Source organism: Chanodichthys erythropterus, chromosome 4 (genome assembly GCF_024489055.1).
Source record: "Chanodichthys erythropterus isolate Z2021 chromosome 4, ASM2448905v1, whole genome shotgun sequence".
NCBI lineage: Eukaryota > Metazoa > Chordata > Actinopteri > Cypriniformes > Xenocyprididae > Chanodichthys > Chanodichthys erythropterus.
The window spans coordinates 16,697,790-16,720,373 of record NC_090224.1 but is presented as its reverse complement, the minus strand read 5'-3'; the positions used below and the strand labels follow the sequence as shown (position 1 = coordinate 16,720,373).

The window sequence follows — 22,584 nt, the reverse complement described above, 5'->3', positions numbered from 1 at the left end:
GCAAAACGTTTGTGATCCTCCGATAAAATTGCCATTCCTTAGCAAAACTTTTGCGTTCCCCGAATAAACTCTGTTCCCACACAAAATTCTTGCGTTCCACTGATTCATTTTGCATTCCCAAAGCAAAAATTTGCGTTCCCCCCATAAACTTTGCGTTCGCCATGCAAAACGTTTGTGATCCTCCGATAAAATTGCCATTCCTTAGCAAAACTTTTGCGTTCCCACGATAAACTCTGTTCCCACACAAAATTATTGCGTTCCACCGATTCATTTTGCATTCCCCATGCAAAAATGTGCGTTCCCCCGATAAACTTTGCGTTCCCCACACAAAACACTTGCGTTCCATCGATAAACTTTGCGTTCCCCACACCAAACTTTTGCGTTCCCCTGATAAACTTTGCATTCCTCATGCAAAACCTTTGCATTCCCCCGATAAATTTTGTGTTCCCCACACAAAAATTTGCATTCCCCTGATAAACTTTGCATTCCCCACGCCAAACGCTTGCGTTCCCCCGATAAACTTTGTGTTCCCCACACAAATCATTTGCGTTCCATCGATAAACTTTGTGTTCCCCAAGCAAAACATTTGATTTCCCCCAATAAACTTTGCATTCCCCATGCAAAACAGTTGCATTCCACCCATAAACTTTGCATTCCCCATGCTAAACTTTTGCGTTTCCCCCATAAACTCTGTTCTCACACAAAATTCTTGCGTTCCATAAACTTTGTGTTCTCCACACAAAACGTTTGCATTCCCCCGATAAACTTTGTGTTCTCCACACAAAACGTTTGCATTCCCCCGATAAACTTTGTGTTCTCCACACAAAACGTTTGCATTGCCCCGGTAAACTTTGCGTTCCCTCGATAAACTTTTGTGGTCTCTTATGTTCACCAAAGACTATGGAATAACACAAGACGCTTCAATCGTATTGTTTTGAATGGGAGAAAGTGCAACGCGCAAGAATAAGTTATGACAGAATAAGTCCCGCCTTCTAAATAAGAGCCAGTCACCGATTGGTAAAGTCATCGCGTCACTGCAGCGGCCGTTAGAAGCTCCGGTTCCTATAGAAACAGTCAGACACACGCCTCTGAAATGAGGCACAAGGGACGCGCATTTAGGACTGCGTATGCGCATTAGCTTGATCCAACCATTTTTTTGAATGAAACCATTTTTTTTTGTCATGATTCAAGCTTTTAGAAACAAAATTTATGAGACAGTTGTTGTCAAATTTCATTGGTGATTTCAAATATGAAATTTAATTAAAAGCTTGGCAAACAGCTTCGGAGAATTTGATGTTTCCCCATTCAAAGAGATTGGAGCTGCACTTGCATGCCCAAGAGGCGTTTCAAAGATGGCCACCGAGTGAAATGCCTTGTCTTAAAGGGACTTTGTGTTCACCAAGGCTGCATTTATCTGGTCAAAAATACAGCAAAAAAATGAATTATTATTACAATTTAAATAACTGTTTTCTATTTGGAAATATTTTAAAATGCCATTTATTCCAGTGATGTAAAGCTGAATTTTCAGCATCATTACTCCAGTCTTCAGTGTCACATGATCCTTCAGAAATATTCCATTCTGTATTCCAAGATTATATAATATTTATATATTTCTAACCTACCTTACATCATATAGAGCATAATAACAATAAACACAATTTAATTGAGTATATCAGTTTAACAAACTGTTTAACTGTTGACTATGAATATATTGAGCCAAGTCTGTATTGTTGATTGCATGTCAACTAAGTTCATGATCAGGTCATGGTGACAAAGTGCGTGCGATCTGTCAGACTGATCCCAGTCATGCAGACGATCACACTTCCACAGCAGTTGTTGCATGTGTTATTTATACATCCAGTCTTGATGACTAATATTACTATATTAGCATAGAATTCAAAGATATTTCATCAGATCTGTGCTGAATGCGCATTAAAATCTGATTTGTTGGGGTGATTAACTTGAGAAGAGATGATGCAAGTAAATCAAATGATTTAGCTTAAAACCCATCATGCCAAGTGATGCAAGATCTAATTCACATCTTGATTATGTGTACTTTACATTCAGTGAGATAATAAAACACTTGTATGTCAGAAAGTAAAATACAGTCAATAATTTTATCTATTAAAACTCCTCTTTGATAATCAAAATGACATATTTTAACATTTTTTCCTGTGAAACTAATTTCGTCATGCCTTAGCTTGAATGTAACTCTACACTCTTGCTTCATTTAGTATGTGTTTATCAATGAATATGTAAATTAGCCCCGCCTCCAGTCAATCACACTAGCTCAGAATACCTGTTCTGCTCGGTCAACTGTAGTAAAAGCTGTACAATGGCAGGAGGAAATATTGGTTTAATTCAGCCATACATGTTTGAACCAGAAACTGATTCAGAAGTGGGAGAGTGAATTATACAGGCTCGTCTACAAGTCGATGTATCAGAATGGTCATGTGTTTTATGTATTGCTCTCTACAATATTGGATATTAAATACAAAAGATTGTGACAAAAACAGTAGCATATGTCATAAAAGTGTACATGCGTAATCTGAGGCTTGAAAGCACAAGCAGCCAGACCACTGACTGTCACACACGTAGCCCCAAGCTGTGGCCAGGAAACTAGTGCCCATGAACAGGTGGGCATAGCGCCTGTCAAACGGGTAGAGATTGATGTGACGGGTTACAGTGCTGCTGGGTATTCTCTTTCCGCGCAGACAGCTGTGCTGCACTGGAGGGAGATGTGTTGTCTCTTTCAGGGACGGGACACACTGGAGCTTTCCAAATTCTCTAGTCAATTTGAGTCCAAGAATGGTCATTCTATAGGCCATCATTTTCACTTTAAAGGGATAGTTCACCCAAAAATTACACTGTCTATCTATCCGTCTATCCGTCTATCTATCTGTCTATCTATCTATCTATCTATCTATCTATCTATCTATCTATCTATCTGTCTATCCGTCTATCTATCTATCTACACTGTAAAACCGAACAGTGAAATTAAATAAATTAAATGAGTTTGTTTCACTCAAATAATAAAGTTCATTGTACTTAATAGAAAAAAGTTGCATGAACTCAAAATTTCATTGTAGTAAGCTGAACTTAATATGATTGAGTTGAACTGTAGCAGATTTCTAATTAACAGCATGCTTTGCATCAGACCATATAAATAACTGTTGAAATTAAGTGTTATTTTGTGTGTTTTTGCACAAGATTAACATATGGAGATATAAGTTAATGTTTAATGTTGTGTTATGTTGGGATTCAGGGGGGTTCTGTTATGTTAGTTTTGTTGGGTTACCACTGAGGTGAAGAGTAGAGTCTGTGGTTAGGTTGAGGATGAGCTGCAAAACATTTAAGACCACATATGCTGTTTGATTACATATATGCAAGTATGTAATGACTCTCTGATAGTTATAATAGCATGTGTTATTTGCTATGTAACATTTAAGCAAGATCTGAATGTGATGTTTATGTAAATTAACTGTATGTAATTAAAGGTCCCGTTTTTTTGTGGGTTTTTTTAGCTTTGATTGTGTTTATAGTGTGCAATATAACGTGTTCATGTTTCGCGTGTAAAAAAAACACAGTATTTTTCACATAATTTACTTATCTGCATACCGCTGTTTCCACCATAGACAGTAAAAGAAATGGACACAGCGACCCCATTGGAACTCAATTGAGTCAAGTGAAGCCCATTTTTAGCGATTTTTAGCACTTCCGTTTCTGACGCGCAGACTCACACTAAGCTTGATGACGTCCGCAACCTGTCTGACAGATGTAAATCTTCTAGTAGCTGTGCGTGCAAACTGCCATCGTTAATCTTGCAGAGACGGCGAGCTTGAGCGGGGAGTTCTTTGGCGTGAGTGAGCAGGAGTAAGTATTCGGATTAATTATTTTGTATAGTATTTTAAAATGTAACGCCAGTACGCCATATTAAGATAATCTCCCCGATTGTCTGCGAGCTTCTCCTCCTGTCTGTACGGTAATTTTTCTACTGTGCGACAGAGAGTCGAGTGGTTATGACGCAATCGTTAGCTTATTTTTACAAAAACTGTTTCTATGGGGCCATAATGTAACATAGAAGGTAATGGAGCCCTTTATACATTGTTGTGTATCTTTGGAAATAAATAATGGACAAATGGAGTCTTTAAACGCCTCAGATGTAAAGTTATTCACTGTCAAAGTGACGCCAAAATGAATGGGAGTCAATGGGGATGCTAACGCAAGTGAAGTTCTGCTACAAGATGGCAGCACCCGGCCAACTTCAACTTCCAGTCGACTTCCTTGGGCACTGGTTTCCACTGTCATAAAAACGGGCTGATGACTTCAGAAATACATAACGAGTTCTGATTGTGCCAGCGGTTCCTGTGTTGTGATTCGACAGCAGCTTAGTGCTCCTTGCCCGGAAAGGTCACGCCTCTTACCATAACGTGTGCTGCACATAGTTTTACATGTGGATTATTGTGGTGTTGTGCCGAATTAACACAAAAGGCAATAATTCCCGAGAAACTGAACTCTTTAATCTCCACAAGCAGCGACAGAAAATGTACAACGTTAGCACTCACTCAGAAGAGTACCTCATACGGAAAACAGCCATATAAACATAGTCCCCTCTTGTGGCCATTATGCACTGCAGTCCAACATTAACTATTGCAGTAAGGATACCACAATTATAATTTTCAGGAACCGAGTTAAACATAAATTGTAACCATTGATCTCTAAGTACAGCATCCCTGGGAAGGCCAAACAAAGGTGATTGGACTGCGGGATCAAAATAACACCGTTTCGACGACATGGCGACAAACACACTCCACAAACGCAACTCTTGCTCTTCTCCGTGGGAGCGCAACAAGACCACGCCCCCTTTTTTGTGTATTCCTGTGGGCGGAGGTTAGTCAAAAAACTGTTTTAGTGACGTCATTAAAGAAGGAAGTAGAGGGATGTAGTCCAAACTGGCCGTTCGATGTAGGCGACTTCTGTTAAATAAAATATCTCGCTTGGCATTGAACTTTGAGCTTTAAAATTTTACAGATTTTATTTATACTCTAACAACAACATTACACACTAACTAATGTTTGAAACATGGGATCATGAAGAACGGGACCTTTAACATTATGATGAGTTGGGAAAGGGATGCTGGTGACGGGATTGTTAGTGAGAGACACCTGTGCACCACACTGGCCTTGATCCGCTTCCATGGCTCTCAGCCCCGCCCCACTTGTCACAGAAATTTTAAGTTCTACCAACTTTAAAAAAATGAGTTAGTTTACTTACAGTTTTTCTCAGTCGCTTTGGTGCATTTCTCACATCACTCTTTACATTTGCACAACAGTTAGTTCAATTTCCACAACATTTAGTCATTAGTGCACATCATAGTAGCAGTTTCTCATTCCTTCGAACAAATTGCAAATGCTTTTGGACATGCATCAATTGCTTTCATACAACTCTCTGCTATTTACAACATTATCATTCTCTTATGTCATGTCAGTCAAAATTAACTATACTTGTGAATGCTGAATAGTCATTCCATATAAAACTAATAGTCCTCATTTCATTGCTTGAGTCATTACATACAAAAATGTTGAACTAGTTGTCAAAATCTGTCAAGCTAATTTTACACATTTTTTTTTTATCTTTTTTTTCCTGAAAATGTCTCCTAAATTGAACCATTTCTCTCAGGTGAATCTCAACTTTCACAGATAAGAAGGGGTGTGTGAAGCATTAGTTGCAACCAATGATAAACCACTTCTCTACAATCACTGTCAGAGCTGAATCCCATGAACCCCCACTTTACAAGCATTTACAAACCAAGCAGGACATAGTGTGTACCATTTCTACAATACCGTGACACAGAAATGGAAGGTCAGCCTCGTGGAAGAGGGGTGAGGGTGCGAGGAGGAAGGGGACGGGGACAAAACAGGGGAAGAGGAAGAAGAGGCCAAGTACATAAGCAGATTCCTGATGAAATCAGGGCTACAATGGTGGATCATGTTGTCAATCACGGCCTCACGATGGCTGAGGCTGGTTGAAGGGTGCAGCCAAATGTTGGGAGAACCACTGTAAATTCAATTATTCAAACATTTCGTCGGGAGAACAGGTGTGTATAAATGGACAGTAATTCAGCACTAAACAATCTGCACTGCACTACTGTCATTGTGTCATATTAAGCTTGCAGTGGGACAAGAACTTGTCACTGTACCTTTTACATTTAGACATACAGCTTTACTGCATCACACATTTAGTGTATTGTAGTGTACAGTAGTGTTACAGTAAAGATTTGCCATATTTACTGTAATTTTACTCTGCACCACAAAGGATTGCAAGACAACCTCGCAGAGGTGGAAGAGGGCCCCTTTTTACTCCGCAACAAGAGGAAGCCATTTGTGCAATGGTTATTGCGAACAATGCCATAAGGTTAAGAGAGATACAAAGTGCTGTTATAGAGGATGACAACATCTTTGGGAATATCGAATCTGTTTCAGTCGCTACAATTGACAGAGTGCTCAGGAGGAATGAAATGCGCATGAAACAATTGTACAATGTGCCATTTGAACGGAACAGCGACAGAGTGAAGGAGCTCCGTCACCAGTATGTACAGGTAAAACATGTATGTGTTCTATGCATATTCTAATTTTCAGTGCTGCAAACTGTTTACTTTGTGTTGTGTCATGCACTACACTTACATGACAGTTCTGTGTATGTGTATTCACCGTGCATACTCTACAATATGTTATCCAAAATGCATTATGTTACACAGGAAAAGTTGTTAGGCTATAGTTTTTCTCACTCCCTGTTCTCACTTCTGTAATTAAGCATGTACTGGAGCTGGAGGCCAGGGAACCACTGCACACATTCATATACCTTGAGGAGGCGGGTTTCAATCTGGCAAAAGGTAGAAGACGTGGAAGGAATCTCATTGGACAGAGATCAACCATTGATGTCCCAGGCCAACGAGGAGGGAATATTACTATGTGTGCAGCCATCTCAGAAAACAGCGTCCTCACCCATATCCCCCGTCTTGGTCCATACAACACACAACATCTGCTGACTTTTTTAGACACTCTTTACAGGGACATAATCCCTGAGAATGAGAGGGGTCTAACTGGAGACCATCTGAGCAAGCATGTTGTTGTTTTGGATAATGTGCGTTTTCACCACTCTGATGTCGTCAGACAGTGGTTTGCAGCACATGATAGGATGCTGGTGGCATATCTCCCTCCCTACTCACCATTCCTAAATCCAATAGAGGAGTTTTTCTCTTCCTGGAGGTGGAAGGTATATGACCGGCATCCACATACCCAAATGGCCCTGCTAGAGGCCATGGATGCAGCATGTGATGACATAACAGCAGAGTCCTGCAGAGGGTGGATTCGCCACTCAAGAAGATACTTTCCTCGCTGCATTGCAAGAGATGATATTCGCTGTGATGTAGATGAAATGATGTGGCCAGACAGAGAGGAACGCCTGGATGTGCATGAATGATTACAGATGTATGTTGTATGTTCAGTTCCTCTATGTACTGCAATATTGTTTACAGTTGTGCACAGCTCTACCCAAAGGGAGTTTATGTTTTTTGTAAATAAGGCTGTATTTTTTTTTCTTTTGTCATGTCAGTCAAAATTAACTATACTTGTGAATGCTGAATAGTCATTCCATATAAAACTAATAGTCCTCATTTCATTGCTTGAGTCATTACATACAAAAATGTTGAACTAGTTGTCAAAATCTGTCAAGATTTTTTTTAAATCTTTTTTTTTCCTGAAAATGTCTCCTAAATTGAACAATTCCTCTCAGATGAATCTCAACTTTCACTGATGAGAAGGGGTGTGTGAAGCATTAGTTGCAACCAATGAAAAGCCACTTCTCTACAATCACTGTCAGAGCTGAATCCCATGAACCCTCACTTTACAAGCATTTACAAACCAAGCAGGACATAGTGTGTACCATTTCTACAATACTGTGACACAGAAATGAAAGGTCAGCCTCGTGGAAGAGGGGTGAGGGAGCGGGGAAGAAGGGGAAGGGGACATAACAGGGGAAGAGGAAGAAGAGGCCAATAGGCAGATCCCTGATGAAATCAGGGCTACAATTGTGGATCATGTTGTCAATCACGGCCTCACGATGGCTACGGCTGGTCGAAGGGTGCAGCCAAATGTTGGGAAACCACTGTAAATTCAATTATTCAAACATTTCGTTGGGAGAACAGGTGTGTATAAATGGACAGTAATTCAGCACTAAACAATCTGCACTGCACTACTGTCATTGTGTCATACATGAAGCTTGCAGTGGGACAAGAACTTGTCACTATACATTTTACATTTAGCTTTACTGCATCACACATTTAGTGTATTGTAGTGTACAGTAGTGTTACAGTAAAGATTTGCCATATGTACTGCAGTATTGTTTACAGTTGTGCACAGCTCTACCCAAAGGGAGTTTATGTTTGTTGCAAATAAGGGTGTATTTTTTCTTTTGCACAATGCTGTGAACAAATTAGAATTGCAAAGAGCATATGCAGTAAAATGTGAAACATACATATTCAGTGTCTTGTACTCAGTTACCTCACTAAATACAGTAATGTGTAACTGATGACACTGACACTTTCATTGACATAAATACTTGCTTTTGAGGAATGACCTATCCATTTTGAGCAAGTGACATCATACCATATTAGAGTGCAGTGCACATTGCTGAAATACATACCTGATACATCTATGAAATGCTTGAATGACTGAGGAAAAGGTTCACTAGGAACCTTATTTTACTTATTTCACTAGAAACGTGTCTACACCCTTTGCCTTATCTACCGCTTCCTCTGTTTTGCCTTCCTACCCTTCTTTACTCCTTACTCCTCTTCTTCTTTCCAGCTTGACCTTGTTTGTTTCCATGATGTTCTTCCATGATCAGAAATTGCAGATTCATGACATGCATCTTTGAGCTGTTTTAGAGAACTGGTTGGGTCATTGGTTGATCTAATGCTTTATATTCCCCTGAATACATTAGTGAAGTTCAGGATTCACCGGCAAAATTCATAAATTCAGGACACATTTACAAAAGTTTAATAGAAATGTATAGATAATATACTTGACACATTATAACTTGGTCAAACATTTTGCATTTAATGACTTGTGCGATGAACTAATGACTAGATGTTTTGAGGGGTAAGACTTTTCAACAGAGAACCATATAATACATTTTGAGCAACATAACATTAGCAATTGATAATGTAGGAAATAGCAGACAATTGTACATAATCAATTGCCTGAATTAACTAAAGCATTTGCAATTTGTTCAAAAGAATGAGAAACTGCTTTTATGATGTGCACAAGTGACTAGATGATGTGGAGGTTGATTAAGTTGTTTTGAGAATTTCAGTTCTGATCTGAGAAATGTCCCAAAGCGACTGAGAAAAACTAATTGTAATTAAAGCTGCTGTGAGTTAAATAAAAGTTCCATCCAGCTCAAATCAAAGTTAAAAAGAAAAAGTGCATAGTTTTTTCGCTGTAATTGAACATCACCTTTGGCTTTACCTTCACAATGACAGGTCAATATCAGAAAGCAACAGCAATATATCAACAGGTATGTATAAACAGCAGTGTATAAAACAGCAATATATCAAACATAGACTCTGCATATTTGGAATTACACGTATTTGTAGAGCATAAAGAAGGTAACAAATTAAAACGCTTGATGTCTTGATGTTTTTAAACCCAAAGCACCTTGAAAGCAACAAAAACCTACACGTTGCTCAATCTACATTTACTTTTATTCAATGTATTTTTTTCAATGAATTATTCGTTTGAATTTATTTATTACTGAGCTGAAATTAAACTGAATTTCTTTAAACAACCATTTCTTTGATTTGTCTAAGTCAAAAAAAGGCAAAGTATGTTTTTGTTCCTAATGCTACCTAAAGATTTATAAGAATTAATAGGATATTAAGAGATGTCAGAACAGAAGTGTATGCACAGTATCCTTGGAATTCCTTCTCACATTCATCCTTTCAGTCCAGTGTTGGAGTCTAACATTGTCAACCTAAACCAGTTTTGGCTCAGACACGATTTATACGTACATGTTCATTGCCTTTGTTGGCCTAGAATAGCTATTATCCCTCAGAAACCTTGAACCAGATGAAGGTATAGTGATTTTTACAAAGCGTCACAGCATGTGCTTGGTTTCAGAAAATGGAGTTTATAGGTTTTAGAAAGCATGAAAGCCAGTTCCATCACCTCAAATTCTTTTTCTAAAAGTGTTTCTGATGTCTTTGAAGCCTCATCTCGAAGTCCATTATGAAGCAACAAAGTTGAAAGACAATTAATAGAGTAAAGGGACCCTATAAATGTTCACTCCCCTATATTATTTGAAACAGTTGGTCACACGAATCTGTTATCTTCCTTCAATAAAACACACACAAAAAGACCTTATATAAGGAGGAATGGGGATAGGTTTTTAGGATTTTGCCTTGGTGCTTAATGTTATTTTTTAATTAATGATTTTTTGAAAATATCTTTATTTGCAGAGTCTGTACAGAGAACACAATTCAATTCAAAAAGATGAAGCTTTGCATGGCAAAAGGCCTTGGTATATTTGTTTAATATTCATTATGAAGTGACAGAAAGCGACAAAATGTTCCATAAAATCAATTCACATTAGAGAAAGTGTTGCCTGTGTACGTTAAAAATAATCTATGAAAGCTTAAAAAAATGAAAACGTGCATGTGAATAAACCAAAACGGTCAAAGAGGTATGAAGGATTTTATTTCATCCTGAAACACGGAAGTCAAATACAAGGTCACTTCAGTTGATCAACCTATACTGCGGCTCGTTTTGTCTAAAATTTTGGTACACTTAAAAAAAATTGCCATCTCCAAATGATTTGAATGACACTCCATAAACAAAAAAGCGTGTGTTGAAAAGCAGTTTTGTTGAATAAGGAAATGTAACCTTGCTTTTCTTCAGTAAAATCTGCCTCATTCTTCTAAATTGCTCTTTTACAAAAAAGATAGAGTGTTTTTTGGCCCATCGTCAAACACTTAACATCACTCCACGCTCCTATAAACTGAATCGCAATATGGCAACATGTTCTCAAAAGCAGAAAACCCCGACATAGGTTTAAAAGTTTAGTCAATAGCCTATCCTTCATGTAAAAATGGGCTACCAAGGTCTCACACCATTGTTTCTTTGTTATCTAGTGATGAAATCTCTCAGCTATTCCAGCAATCCTCTTATTAATTAAAGGAAAAATGCATATCAAATACTCCAGTGGCAAAAAACCGCATCCAGTTTCCTTTACTTTTTACTTTTCTGTCTCTGTGTTTTGCATTTTTCCTTCGGTCCTGACTAGAAAAGACTCTTTCTTGCATTGCCACATTATAGCACATACATTATACAATTTATTATATACATTATACAAAAAACCATTTACATTTGGTATTAAGAGGCATTTTTCAATCCAATCAGATGATGCTAAATAAGAGTACAGGTGTAAACGGAGTGTAAAACGTTTTGAGCTTGTCCACTTTCGACCACTTCCAGAGGTAGTCAAAAACGCATTCAGCCGGATTGCTTTCATAGTGTAAACGCTCATGTGGTCGAATGCGTTCAAACAGCCACTAAAGACCACCTAAGGGGGTCGCACACCGGACGCGTAGCTCGGCGCCAAGCAGCGTCGCGCCAAGTCTTTAAAATTTGAACGCATTGTTTTCTATGGGAGTACGCACACCGGCGGCGACATTCGGCGCCTGTCCGCGGCGCCCAGCAACGACTCAGGAAGTTGTTTAAAATCCTGCCGAGCCACAGAGCGCCATGTACATTGTTTTACATTAAATGTATATTATATTTCTCTCAAATCGTCGTTAATGTACATACTGACTTCACCCTGTGCTGCAAGATACATCAGTTTCACATTCTTAGTTTAACAGCTTGAATAAAGTCTAAAAATGTATAATAAACGTAGCATTTTCTTTCCTTTTGCTTTGTTGTGCCATTTTACCATGTACACTAACCTCAGTGCGAAATATTAAAGCATAGGCATGTAACGTTTCCCTGTTGACGTAAAACACTCCCATTGTGCAGCTCTTCTATCAGGAGTCGAGTCAAAATTGAGCTCGCGCGTATATAATGTGCGCGGCCGGTGTGCGATACCTGTGAGTTGTCAAAGACGCGACGCTGCGCGGCGCCGAGCTTCGCGTCCGGTGTGCGACCCCCTCCGCCTGCTGACCAAATGTGTAAACATTATGGGAAGCATGCTAGCCAGGATTAAAAAAATGTTGGCTGAAGACCTAAGTTTGGTTTGAAGACAAAAAATGTACCAAGCACAATGTTCTCTCACCATTGCTGATTTCTAAAGGCAGGAACACACCAAGCCGACACCAACGAACTAGTGGCGACCAAGCAGACTGCGGGGTTGGCTCACATCGGCAGCGTCTGGGTCCAAAGTTGCCCTAAAAATACGACACTCGAGAATACTGTTTTCACATGCTATTTCCTACTTCCGGGGGGCGGCCCGATTCGAGGCTTGCCGCAAACAAATTTTTTGTACAAAAAAATCCTCAATTGTGTAGTATAATTATGATTATTTAACTGCTCCCAATCAAGACAGAGCGTCCCCAATCTCAATCATTTTTGATATTTGCAGCTCTTGATTGGGCTGCCTCTGATGTGATACCTGCAATAGCCAATGAGAATGAGCAAGCTTCATTTACTAGATGTTGAGTGCTTCTTTTGCTGAAACTTGCAAACCACAAACATGCCTCGAAAGTGGAGTATTGAGAAAGGAATCACCCTGTAACAAGGTTAGTAGATATGGGAAGAAGGAGGCGGGAACCGGCGAACATTCAACGTAACTTTAATTCAAAAATAAACAAACAACAAAACGAAAGTAATGCCGGCAGACCCTCGCGGACGTCTGCCGGCCACACAAACATAATAAAACATAAAATAAAGTCCAGGCCTGGTCCTCTCTCGTCCTCCACGGTAGTCGCTCCTCCTTTTATGCTCCCGGAGCTCCTCCGTGAGGGACTCAAGGCCGGTGCGCCTCCCAGGTGAAGCTCATTAACACTCGCGCCGTTCCCTCACGGCTCTCGCCCGCCCTGGTCGCCACACACCCATATTCTTTTTTTTTTTTTCCAATTTGTTTCCACTGTAAAGCAGAACGCATGGCAGGAGAGCCTGCAGACAACAGCGATTGTCCTCCATTTGTTTTCCTTCTCAAGTCACGTTTGATCTTGTGAGTCTCTGAGTTCTCATGTCACTGTGAAATCATTCATTCCTGCATTCAACAGTTGTGTGGTCTCGCAGTCCAGTCGAAACATCTAGTGTGTGTGTTCAGAGGATTATAATGCAAAAAAATCTGTTGAAACTGTCATTACGTCTGTGGTCTCCCACAGTTTTTAAAATCGGTTAAGATTTTAAAATCGTCTAGTGTGTCCCAGGCCTAAAAAAATCTGCCTGTAACGCTAGAGTTCAATGCACAGTACACATCCCTTTCAAAATAGATCAAAACCATGAATATACTCCAAATGCTTCAAGAACAGCATGCAATTTACTTTCGGTATGCCTTTTTTAGGCAAATTTCACAGGAATGCTAAGGGGCTAAAATTATAATTTCATAAAATTACGCAATTGTTGTGTACATACATTTATGCCACATTTGAGCAGCATTAAACAGTCTGTGTAAATGAACAAATGCCATTTCAGATGTTGCTTCTGTTTCACCTTTGCACTGCTTTTATATTTTTTTGGTGACAGCCTATTGTATTTCATTATTCTGATTTTTTTTTTTTTTTTAATTAATTGATAGTTGAAAATAAATAAAGAAGAGTTTCGTTGCAAAACAAGATAAATCCATTTTTTTAATTTTTCAAAAATCTTGTTTTTTGGTTGTGCATTCCAATTAATATCAGTTCAACTGCAGTTGGTTTGTTTTGATTTAAACCTTCATAACTTAAAAAATACAGCTAAGTAGCACCATAAAACAAAATAATAACATGATAACATAATAATAAACATGTTTTGACAAAAATGTTAAAAACGGATTTATCTCGTTTTGCAACGAAACTCTTCGTTTAGATATTCTATCATGCAGTACAGAGAGCTAAATTGTAACATTCTGACAAAAAAAAAAACTCCCTTTATGGGTCTACTTTATTTAGAAATAAAGGCTTTAGGTGGCATGAAAATGCAGTCAAAAGTTTATTATAAATGCAAAAACCCTCAGCATCGTGTGCGCTCTGTGGACTACTTTTAAGTCCCCACCAATGTCAAAATCAAACCTACGCCCTTGACTAGGGGGAAACAAGCCAGCTGATTGTGTTAAACTAACTGTATGTGAGGAATGTGGTGACAATAAGTGGAATACCCATGCAAAGTTAAGATAAAATGTCATCTTTGAAGTAGTATGTGAGCAATGAAACGCTAACCTGTGGGAGACCCTCAGTGTGCTGTGGTATTTCTGATATGATTTGTTGTCATTGATAAATAAATCTACATCTGCAGCATTTGTTCATGATGTCATCCTCAAGAGCAGGGGTCCACAACGATTCATCTGCAGAAATGAAAGAAATGTAAAAAGTCAGACAGTGGTTAAGCTGTGCAGGAGCGTATTGAAATAAATAGGTTTGGTGTTAGTTGCGGAGTGTGTTAGCAGGGAAACAGCAACCCTCTGTTATCATTAAAGGGTGCAAGATTATTTAATTTGAACTTTTAAAATGAAATATTGATAATGAACAAAGCTTTCTACTGGACCAACCTTCTTTAGTGTGAGAAAATATGCTTGATCCTAAATGCATTTTTTTCCAAGCTCGATCACTACATTTGTAATCATTTACAGTAACATATATCTCCTGTTAACATTTTTTTTTGGCAGTTCAAACAGCTGTAGTAACCCAAGTGTGAATGAGGCATAATGTTGTACAGCCTCTGTATTACATTACAGGTCTTCATTCAAACCATCTGTCTCAGATGATTCAATTATGACCTGCACTTGTGCTTATGGCCATACAGGTGCCAAAATGATGTGAGCCTCAAATTTTTACTGCACATCATTTTGTAATTGTATGTTTTTCTATGATCTTCCCAGGTACAATTGCATTCATCTGTAGGCTAAATAACAACAATAATAATAATGATAAATTATTAAATAAATTAAATAAAACGTATTTTGCACAGTTATGTACTTTTTATTACAGTCAGACAGTCAAGCTTCACTAATGCACTGTTTACAATTACTTTCGAGCATATAATATTCTGCTTTTGAGCCATTAGATGATTTCAGAAGATTGTTTAGTTGTCAAATAAATATAAACAACAGCACCATCTAGCGTTTCACAATAGATTTCACTGGGTGGAAAAAATGCATGCAAACTATGGCGATCAATGTTTCAGTGAAATCCATTATATAACAACATTTCTGATCAGTTTAGAAATCAAACTGTGATTTGTTTAGGTGCCAGTTTTTTTTAAAAATGCTTTAGAATTAAAAGATAGAGGATTCTCATTTCCATCATTACCAATAAACCTTTTTTAGAAAAACTCATTATTCTCTATAAAGAAACATGCAGTATTGGGTGCTGTGACTATTTGTTATTAAAAAATTACAAACACAAACAATAGAAATTAATTCACGTGATGATATTTTTTTTTATTAAAAGATGACCCTTACGTACATGCACATAAACTGGCACTGAAACGAAAATATTGCTGCATTGAAACGGTGTAATTGAGACTCTCTCCAGCAGAGAGCGCAATAGCTTTACATATAATAATATCATAAGATCAGCCTATCAGATGCAAAAGTAGTAGCATGCAAAAGATCAGCCTTTTTACTGCATTATCATCTGATCTTTGCACGTTGACTGCCTGCAGGGTTTTTCATAATGACAGCAATAAAACTTTATGACCCAGGAAGTTAAAGACAGGCCTGTGCTCTCCTGGCACAGATGATGTGTCATATGCTGTGGTGTTTATCAATGGCCATATGTTACTGGAAATCCACCGGTCACTGCCTGGCATTACAGCAACATAGTTTAATTTAGATTACTTTTTAGAAACTTTCCTAAAATAGTGTCTCAATAGTTTATTTGTCCACTAACAATAAGTGTATACACTCATCACAAGAGAACACTGTCAATGTAGGTATTTTATTTATTTTATTTATTTTTTGAAAATAATGAACCATATCTCAATCCATTATATCTTAAATTATCATTAATTCTGACATTTAAAAAAATAAAAATAATAAAATGGCTGTTTTATATTGCTATGGCTAATTTCATAGCTCTCATTTTATGTATCCTAAATACACACAATTAATATTTTCACACTTATTTGACAAAATGTGCATTATTTGTCCAAATTAAAGCATGATTTGGGGGTGATGCACGATAAAAAATAAAATATTTACCTTGCTTTTTCTTTGATTTCTCCACAAGATATCTCATATCTTCTTAGCGCACTAACTTTTGGGAAAAAAAAAAAAATATATATATATCACTATATATATATATATATATATATATATATATATATATATATATATATATATATATATATATATATATATATCTCATTTTCACACAATAAATATTGAATGTAATATTTCTCCTTTGTTTAGATAATGATTTTGCAAATACAATGTAAAAAATAATATTAACATGCTTACATTATTATTATATTATATTATATATAATTGTTATTCGTATATTATTATAATATATGCTAATTGTTATATCCGATATTATTAAATAATATTTAATATTATTATAAAACTCTTAAAAATATTTAAAAAATTGACTTCTCAAAATGAATCGCTTGTTGTTGTAGCCTACTTAAATTTGACTTAAAAGTCGCTTACAAAGCGCCTGTTACAAATAAATGAATGTAGCCTACATGAAAATAAAGGAAATTTTAATGTCACATAAAAAAAACAACAACTTTGAAATCTAATAGTTTAATAAAAGTTGAATCTTGAGACAATGAAGTTGAAAAAAATGCCGTTTATACATATCTCTCCATTCAGTATCACTTTGTATCCATACTCAGTATCTATACTAGGCTACCATACTAACAGCCTGACACAAGACAGACCCGTCAGACTGGTCTAGTAACCGCTTGGTGCCGCCTGTGGGAAAAACACGGAAGAGTTCATTCAAGGCGTTTGGGATCAGCACGGACACACGTACACGAGTTTCCCCCGGTAAACATGCTACCGTGAAGCTTCTCCAATGCACCCTCGCGTTTTACTTTCATTCACAGCGGTTTCAAGTGGAGATGTCTGGACACACAGTACTGCATGGACTGATACTCTTGTATTCAATTCACCCGCTCGTGCTCGCAGAGAAACCGGGTAAGTGAACAAAAACACGGCAGATGATCGGAAACAAAAGGGTCTGTTTGCTGAGGCGTCGGAGGTTACTGGTGGAGGATTTTGAGTTGTTTACATGTAACATGCATTGATGGTTGTATATCATTGTAAGTACACGTACTGCTACTCCCGGGGAGTTATAATGTCTCAAACTTTGTTACATGAGCTTCAGATCCTGTGAACTCTTGAGCGCAATGCGCTTCGTTTTGAGTTCAGATCATTAAATACTATGGGATTCAAATCTAAAACAGGATGTATGTTTGTATTTTTGCTTTTCTATATGGATATACAACATGCTATTTTTCAATGTATGCGTTTATGATTAGTTTCACGTTGCATGTGTTTCTCCTAGAAACTGTAGTACATTTAAAAGTTATAATTGATGTCTTTAAACTTTAGATATGGTGGATAAGATTTTTGGCTTATTAGAAAATGTGCTGAGTGTATTGTAGCACAGCCTTGACACAACATGCTGGCGTGTCTGTCCATGAGGACAACTTTCCCTCGAATCACTCTCACAGCAGGACTGTGTGTGTAACAGTCAAAGTGTCTCTGGATGGTCAAGCAGCATCTGATCTGTATTGTGTAAAAACATGTATCTTTTGTCTAAGATTTCAGTTTTGGTCTTTTTATTGCTGGGATATTCCTTTAGGATTATTATTTTTTTTTAATTCAGCAGATCTAAAGTAGCCTACAGTTCACACATTACAGAGACAATAACACTGGAGTGGTGGAAAAACATTTGGTTATTAAAGGAACAGTTCATCCATGAATGGAAATTGTCAGAAATATTATTACTTTCTTCCATGGAACAATAATTGAGAAATTTTGAAGGCTTTTACTGGTTGCACTTTTGCATATAATTACTAAAAGTAGGGACTGAGGTTTTCAAGCTTTGAAAAAGTATGTGTAAATGACATAAAAAAAAAAAAACCATATGACCCGTGCACTATAATTTCCACGTCTTTTAAGCCACATGATAGCTTTGTGTGATGAACAGATCGAAATTTAAATAATTTTTCACTGAAAATCTTGACACCTGCACTTAGCTTTCCTTTCTGGGTTCATGAGAGAAGTAGATTTGGGAATGTATCATTCTGAGTCTGATCTTGCATTTACATTTATGCATTTGCCAGATGCTCTTTTCCTAGGGAATAGGATCGAACCCATGACATTAGCGTTGTTAGCACCTGGTGATTTAGTTCCCAAAGCTGCTTTAAGTAGTTCACTCACTTTTAATAAGTTTCCTTATGAATTTAGTTGCATGGGGAAAAGCATAGTATTCTCACTTTGTTTTTCATGGAAGAAATAAAGTCACATGGGTTTGGAACAAATGGGAGTAACTAAATAATGACCAAATCTTTATTTTTGGGTGAACTATTCCTGTAAGTGTTTCAATTGTACTTCAATATTAATCAAAGGGTTATTACTTTGTGGCAATATTCTTGCTAAGCACAGTGTTTTTAATTGTACGCTCTTAAATGATGGTTCTTTTTTGGCTTTAATGGTTCCATGGAGAACATCCATGGAATCTTTCCATTGCACAAAAGGTTCTTTAGAGTGAAAAAAGGTTCTTCTGATTAATAAAATGCTTTTTATACTAAGAAAAAATATAGTTATTTTAAGAACTGTTCACTAAAATGTAATTTGGGGAACCTAAAATGGTTCTTCTATGGCGTTGCTTTGAAAACCCCCTTTTATAACCTTTATTTTTAAGAGTTTATCACAGACAAAATTGAATATCCTGTACTTGTGTGAACCTATATTTGGTGCATGTTAGGAGAGAGTCGGATTGTCTGTACATGTAGAACTCTCTCTGTTGTGAATATTTGTACTCCACCCTGGGGCAGACTATGGCCAGGTGTTCCTCAACTTGCTGAAAGGACTGGTTTAAGAAGCTCCATCGTGTTTTTCCCTGTTGGAATGAATGAAAAAATGTGCTACAACTGTCATTTTGAATAAATGTTGTGTGTAGCTTAGTTTGTTTGCGTGGCCATGATTAACATGTGATGTCATTCCTCTACACCTGCCCTGAGGTTTCCGTCCATCAGTTTTTTTGTTTTTTTTTGCACGACCCAGCCCTACATCTGGATGGAGTTCAGACGCCACCACAAAGGCCGCTGTGTGTCCTCTAGTATTTAGCACTGACGTAATACCAGCTAAGGTCAAAGAAAGCATTTTTGGTTAGTGTGGGCGAATGTTCACTTAGAAACACACCATTGCTATTTATAGCATTAGTCCCTTTTCATTCCTTGTGTCATTTAAGAATGCCTTCAATGTCACAAAACCCTGGGGTCTCTGAGTTTGTTATGTGCATACATCAGCGCCAAGTTCCTGAGTGGCTGCTGGAGACTCAGCTGTCTGCAAGGAAAAAAGGAGTTAGTGGTGCCATCACAGGTGTGAGTGCCTTTACCATGGGAGACAGTGATATAACGGAGCCATAACATATCAGTGAACAGTAGTCTTGACAATACATGCACAAATGCGCATATACATGCGCTAACCCCCTAGCGTGGGAGCTCTTCACCCTGGGATCATCCACAAGACTTGTGTCCAGCAGCTGATGGTTTCTAACACAACCTTTGTCACTGATCTATGGAAGCATGTCTTTGCCACGGAATAAAAAAAAAAAGGTATTGCAACTTTTTATCTCACAATGCTGACTTGTTCTCGCAATTCTTAGTTTGATAAAAGAAAAGTCTGAATTGTGAGATATAAACTCAGAATTGTAAAATGAGTAAAAATATGAATTCTGAGGTAAAAAGTCAAAATTGCAAGATGTGAACTGAGAATTGAGGTAAAAAGACAGAATACGAGATGTAAGATGAAAATTCTCTTAAGTCAGAATTACTAGATGTACATTTAGAATTCTGAGGTAAAAAGTCAGAATTGAGAGATGTAAGCTGAATTCTGAGGTAAAAAGTCAGAATTTAGAGATGTAAGCTGAAAATTCTCAGAAAAAGTCAGAATTGCTAGATGTGATTTCAGAATTCTGAGGTAAAAAGTCAGAATTGAGGGATGTAAGCTGAAAATTCTTAGAAAAAGTCAGAATTGCTAGATGTGATTTCAGAATTCTGAGGTAAAAAAGTTAGAATTGCTAGAAGTAAATTCAGAATTCTGAGGTAAAAAGTCAGAATTGCGAGATGTAAACTGAGAATTCTGAGGTAAAAAAGTTAGAATTGCTAGAAGTAAATTCAGAATTCTGAGGTAAAAAGTCAGAATTGCGAGATGTGAACTGAGAATTCTGAGGTAAAAAGTCAGAATTGCGAGATGTGAACTGAGAATTCTGAGGTAAAAAGTCAGAATTGAGAGATGTAAACTGAATTCTGAGGTAAAATGTCAGAATAGCTAGATGTAAACTGAGAATTCTGAGGTAAAAAGTCAGAATTGTGAGATGTGAACTGAGAATTCTGAGGTAAAAAGTTAGAATTGAGAGATGTTAACTCAGTTTATAACTTGCAATTGTGAGATCACTCACAATTGAGAAAGTCAGAATTGTGGGATAAAAAGGCGAAATTACCTTTTTTTTTCTTTTCTTTTTTTTTTCTTTTTTTTTTCAGTGGCAGAAACAATTTTCCATACTGATCAGTGAGAAGAATGTGTGGGGAAAAATCGTATTTCCTCTCTAATAAGGGTGCTGTATCATCTTTTGCTTCTAATTACAAAAGGTACAGTAGTAGAGGCTTCTTCTGGTGTTTTGACTTGTCTTCGAGGTATGTACATGTTGAAACACTGAGTTAATTAAACTCTGCTCGCTGATCAAATATTATTTGGTTTATGTTAGCTTGACGGGCATTGGCTTGTTGGGTTCATGCAATCTTTTGCAACAGAATGAGACATTTATGTGTACTTGGAGTCCTACTTGCCATTACATAACAAGTTGGATTGCTGTTTTGATATCTACAAGAGAGGATGGGTCTGAGGCTTGTATCAGTGTAATATTCCTTTCTAAAATTTTGGAATAAGCTTTAAAAACTTACATGTAAAGTGATTTTTTTGCCATTACTGATAACAAACTGAATTAGTGAGCATAAGAGACTTAAAAGTGCTAAACAAGTGTTAGTCATGTTCTTCTTGGGTCTGAATTTACCATGCTTTATTACAACAAATTCTCATATTACTTTTTACAGATGATGGATGTGGTCATTATGTCCTGGGCCAAGAGAGTGGTGTCTTGTCCTCCAAGAACTACCCAGGAACTTACCCCAACAACTCCTGGTGTGAATGGCAGATCCGTGTACCCATCGGCCACACCATCGTCCTCAAGTTTGGAGACCTGAACATGGAGGAGAAGGACTGCGAGTCAGACTATTTAAAGGTTCTAAAAGGATCATATGGTGCGGAAAATGGTGAGCTATTTCAATCATTTATGCAATGATGCTTACATAATGTTGTTTTCTCAGCCATTATCTACTGATTTCCCAGTGGTCACTAGATCCTGTGTCTGGGTCAAACAAAAACCATATATTCTCAGTGGCGACTGCTTCTTGTGTTTTGATGTCTTCATTTTTTCTCATAGTCCATTAAGGCTTAATTAGAGCAGAATTAGAAGGACATTTTGGCAGCTATTTGTGAAATTAAAGGTGAAGTTTGGCACCAAACATAAAGATTATTTTCAAACAGTTTCCCAAACCTCTGTTGGTTGGATAAACACATCTAGTCCTGCCTCAAACTGATCCCATTGGTTGAGACAATATTGGGCTGAAACAGAATCCTGTAGGAAACTTAGGTCTAGTTGTAATATCTTGTGCAATCATATTGTGATATAGTTTATCATATGCTCTTTAGTCATTTTAAACTCCTCTAGATCACATTACTGTGAGTAAACCTGAGTAAAGTGCTTTAAATCTGAGCTTTTTCATGAGTCGGCACCAGTCACACATTGATAAATTTACTGTAAAGCAAGAGGAAACCACAGAGGACAGTGTGTCAGAGGATGTTTTGGAGATTATGGTGAAATGTTGGCAATTCTGCCTGTTTCCTAAAGGATATTGTCACTTGTTATCTCCCATTTCTGATATCTATCTTTTTGAATTAGCTTGCTGTTTTTGCAATTTATTGGCATAAGTGTAATGGCAGTTGAAAATGCATTTCTTTTTGAATAGAAATAGTGCACAGATTTGGTATTTATGCACTATTCCCATTCAAAAAGAAATGTATAGCTGTGCAAGTTTTTTTGAGTACAAATACATTTCAATTAATAGGTAATGAATATTCTTGTCA

The 22,584-nt window shown here is 37.4% G+C and overlaps 1 protein-coding gene across 1 annotated transcript in view; it reads left to right on the top strand.

Moving 5' to 3' along the window:
* The first annotated feature begins 17,118 nt into the window (after positions 1–17,118).
* The window catches only part of dcbld1 (discoidin, CUB and LCCL domain containing 1), a 36,712-nt gene continuing 31,246 nt past the window's right edge, over positions 17,119–22,584 (top strand). The window contains exons 1-2 of the mRNA XM_067383185.1: positions 17,119–17,343; positions 21,492–21,710. Of these exons, the coding sequence (XP_067239286.1) occupies positions 17,268–17,343; positions 21,492–21,710 (295 nt within the window). The 5' untranslated portion in view covers positions 17,119–17,267. The remainder of the gene's footprint in view (positions 17,344–21,491; positions 21,711–22,584) is intronic.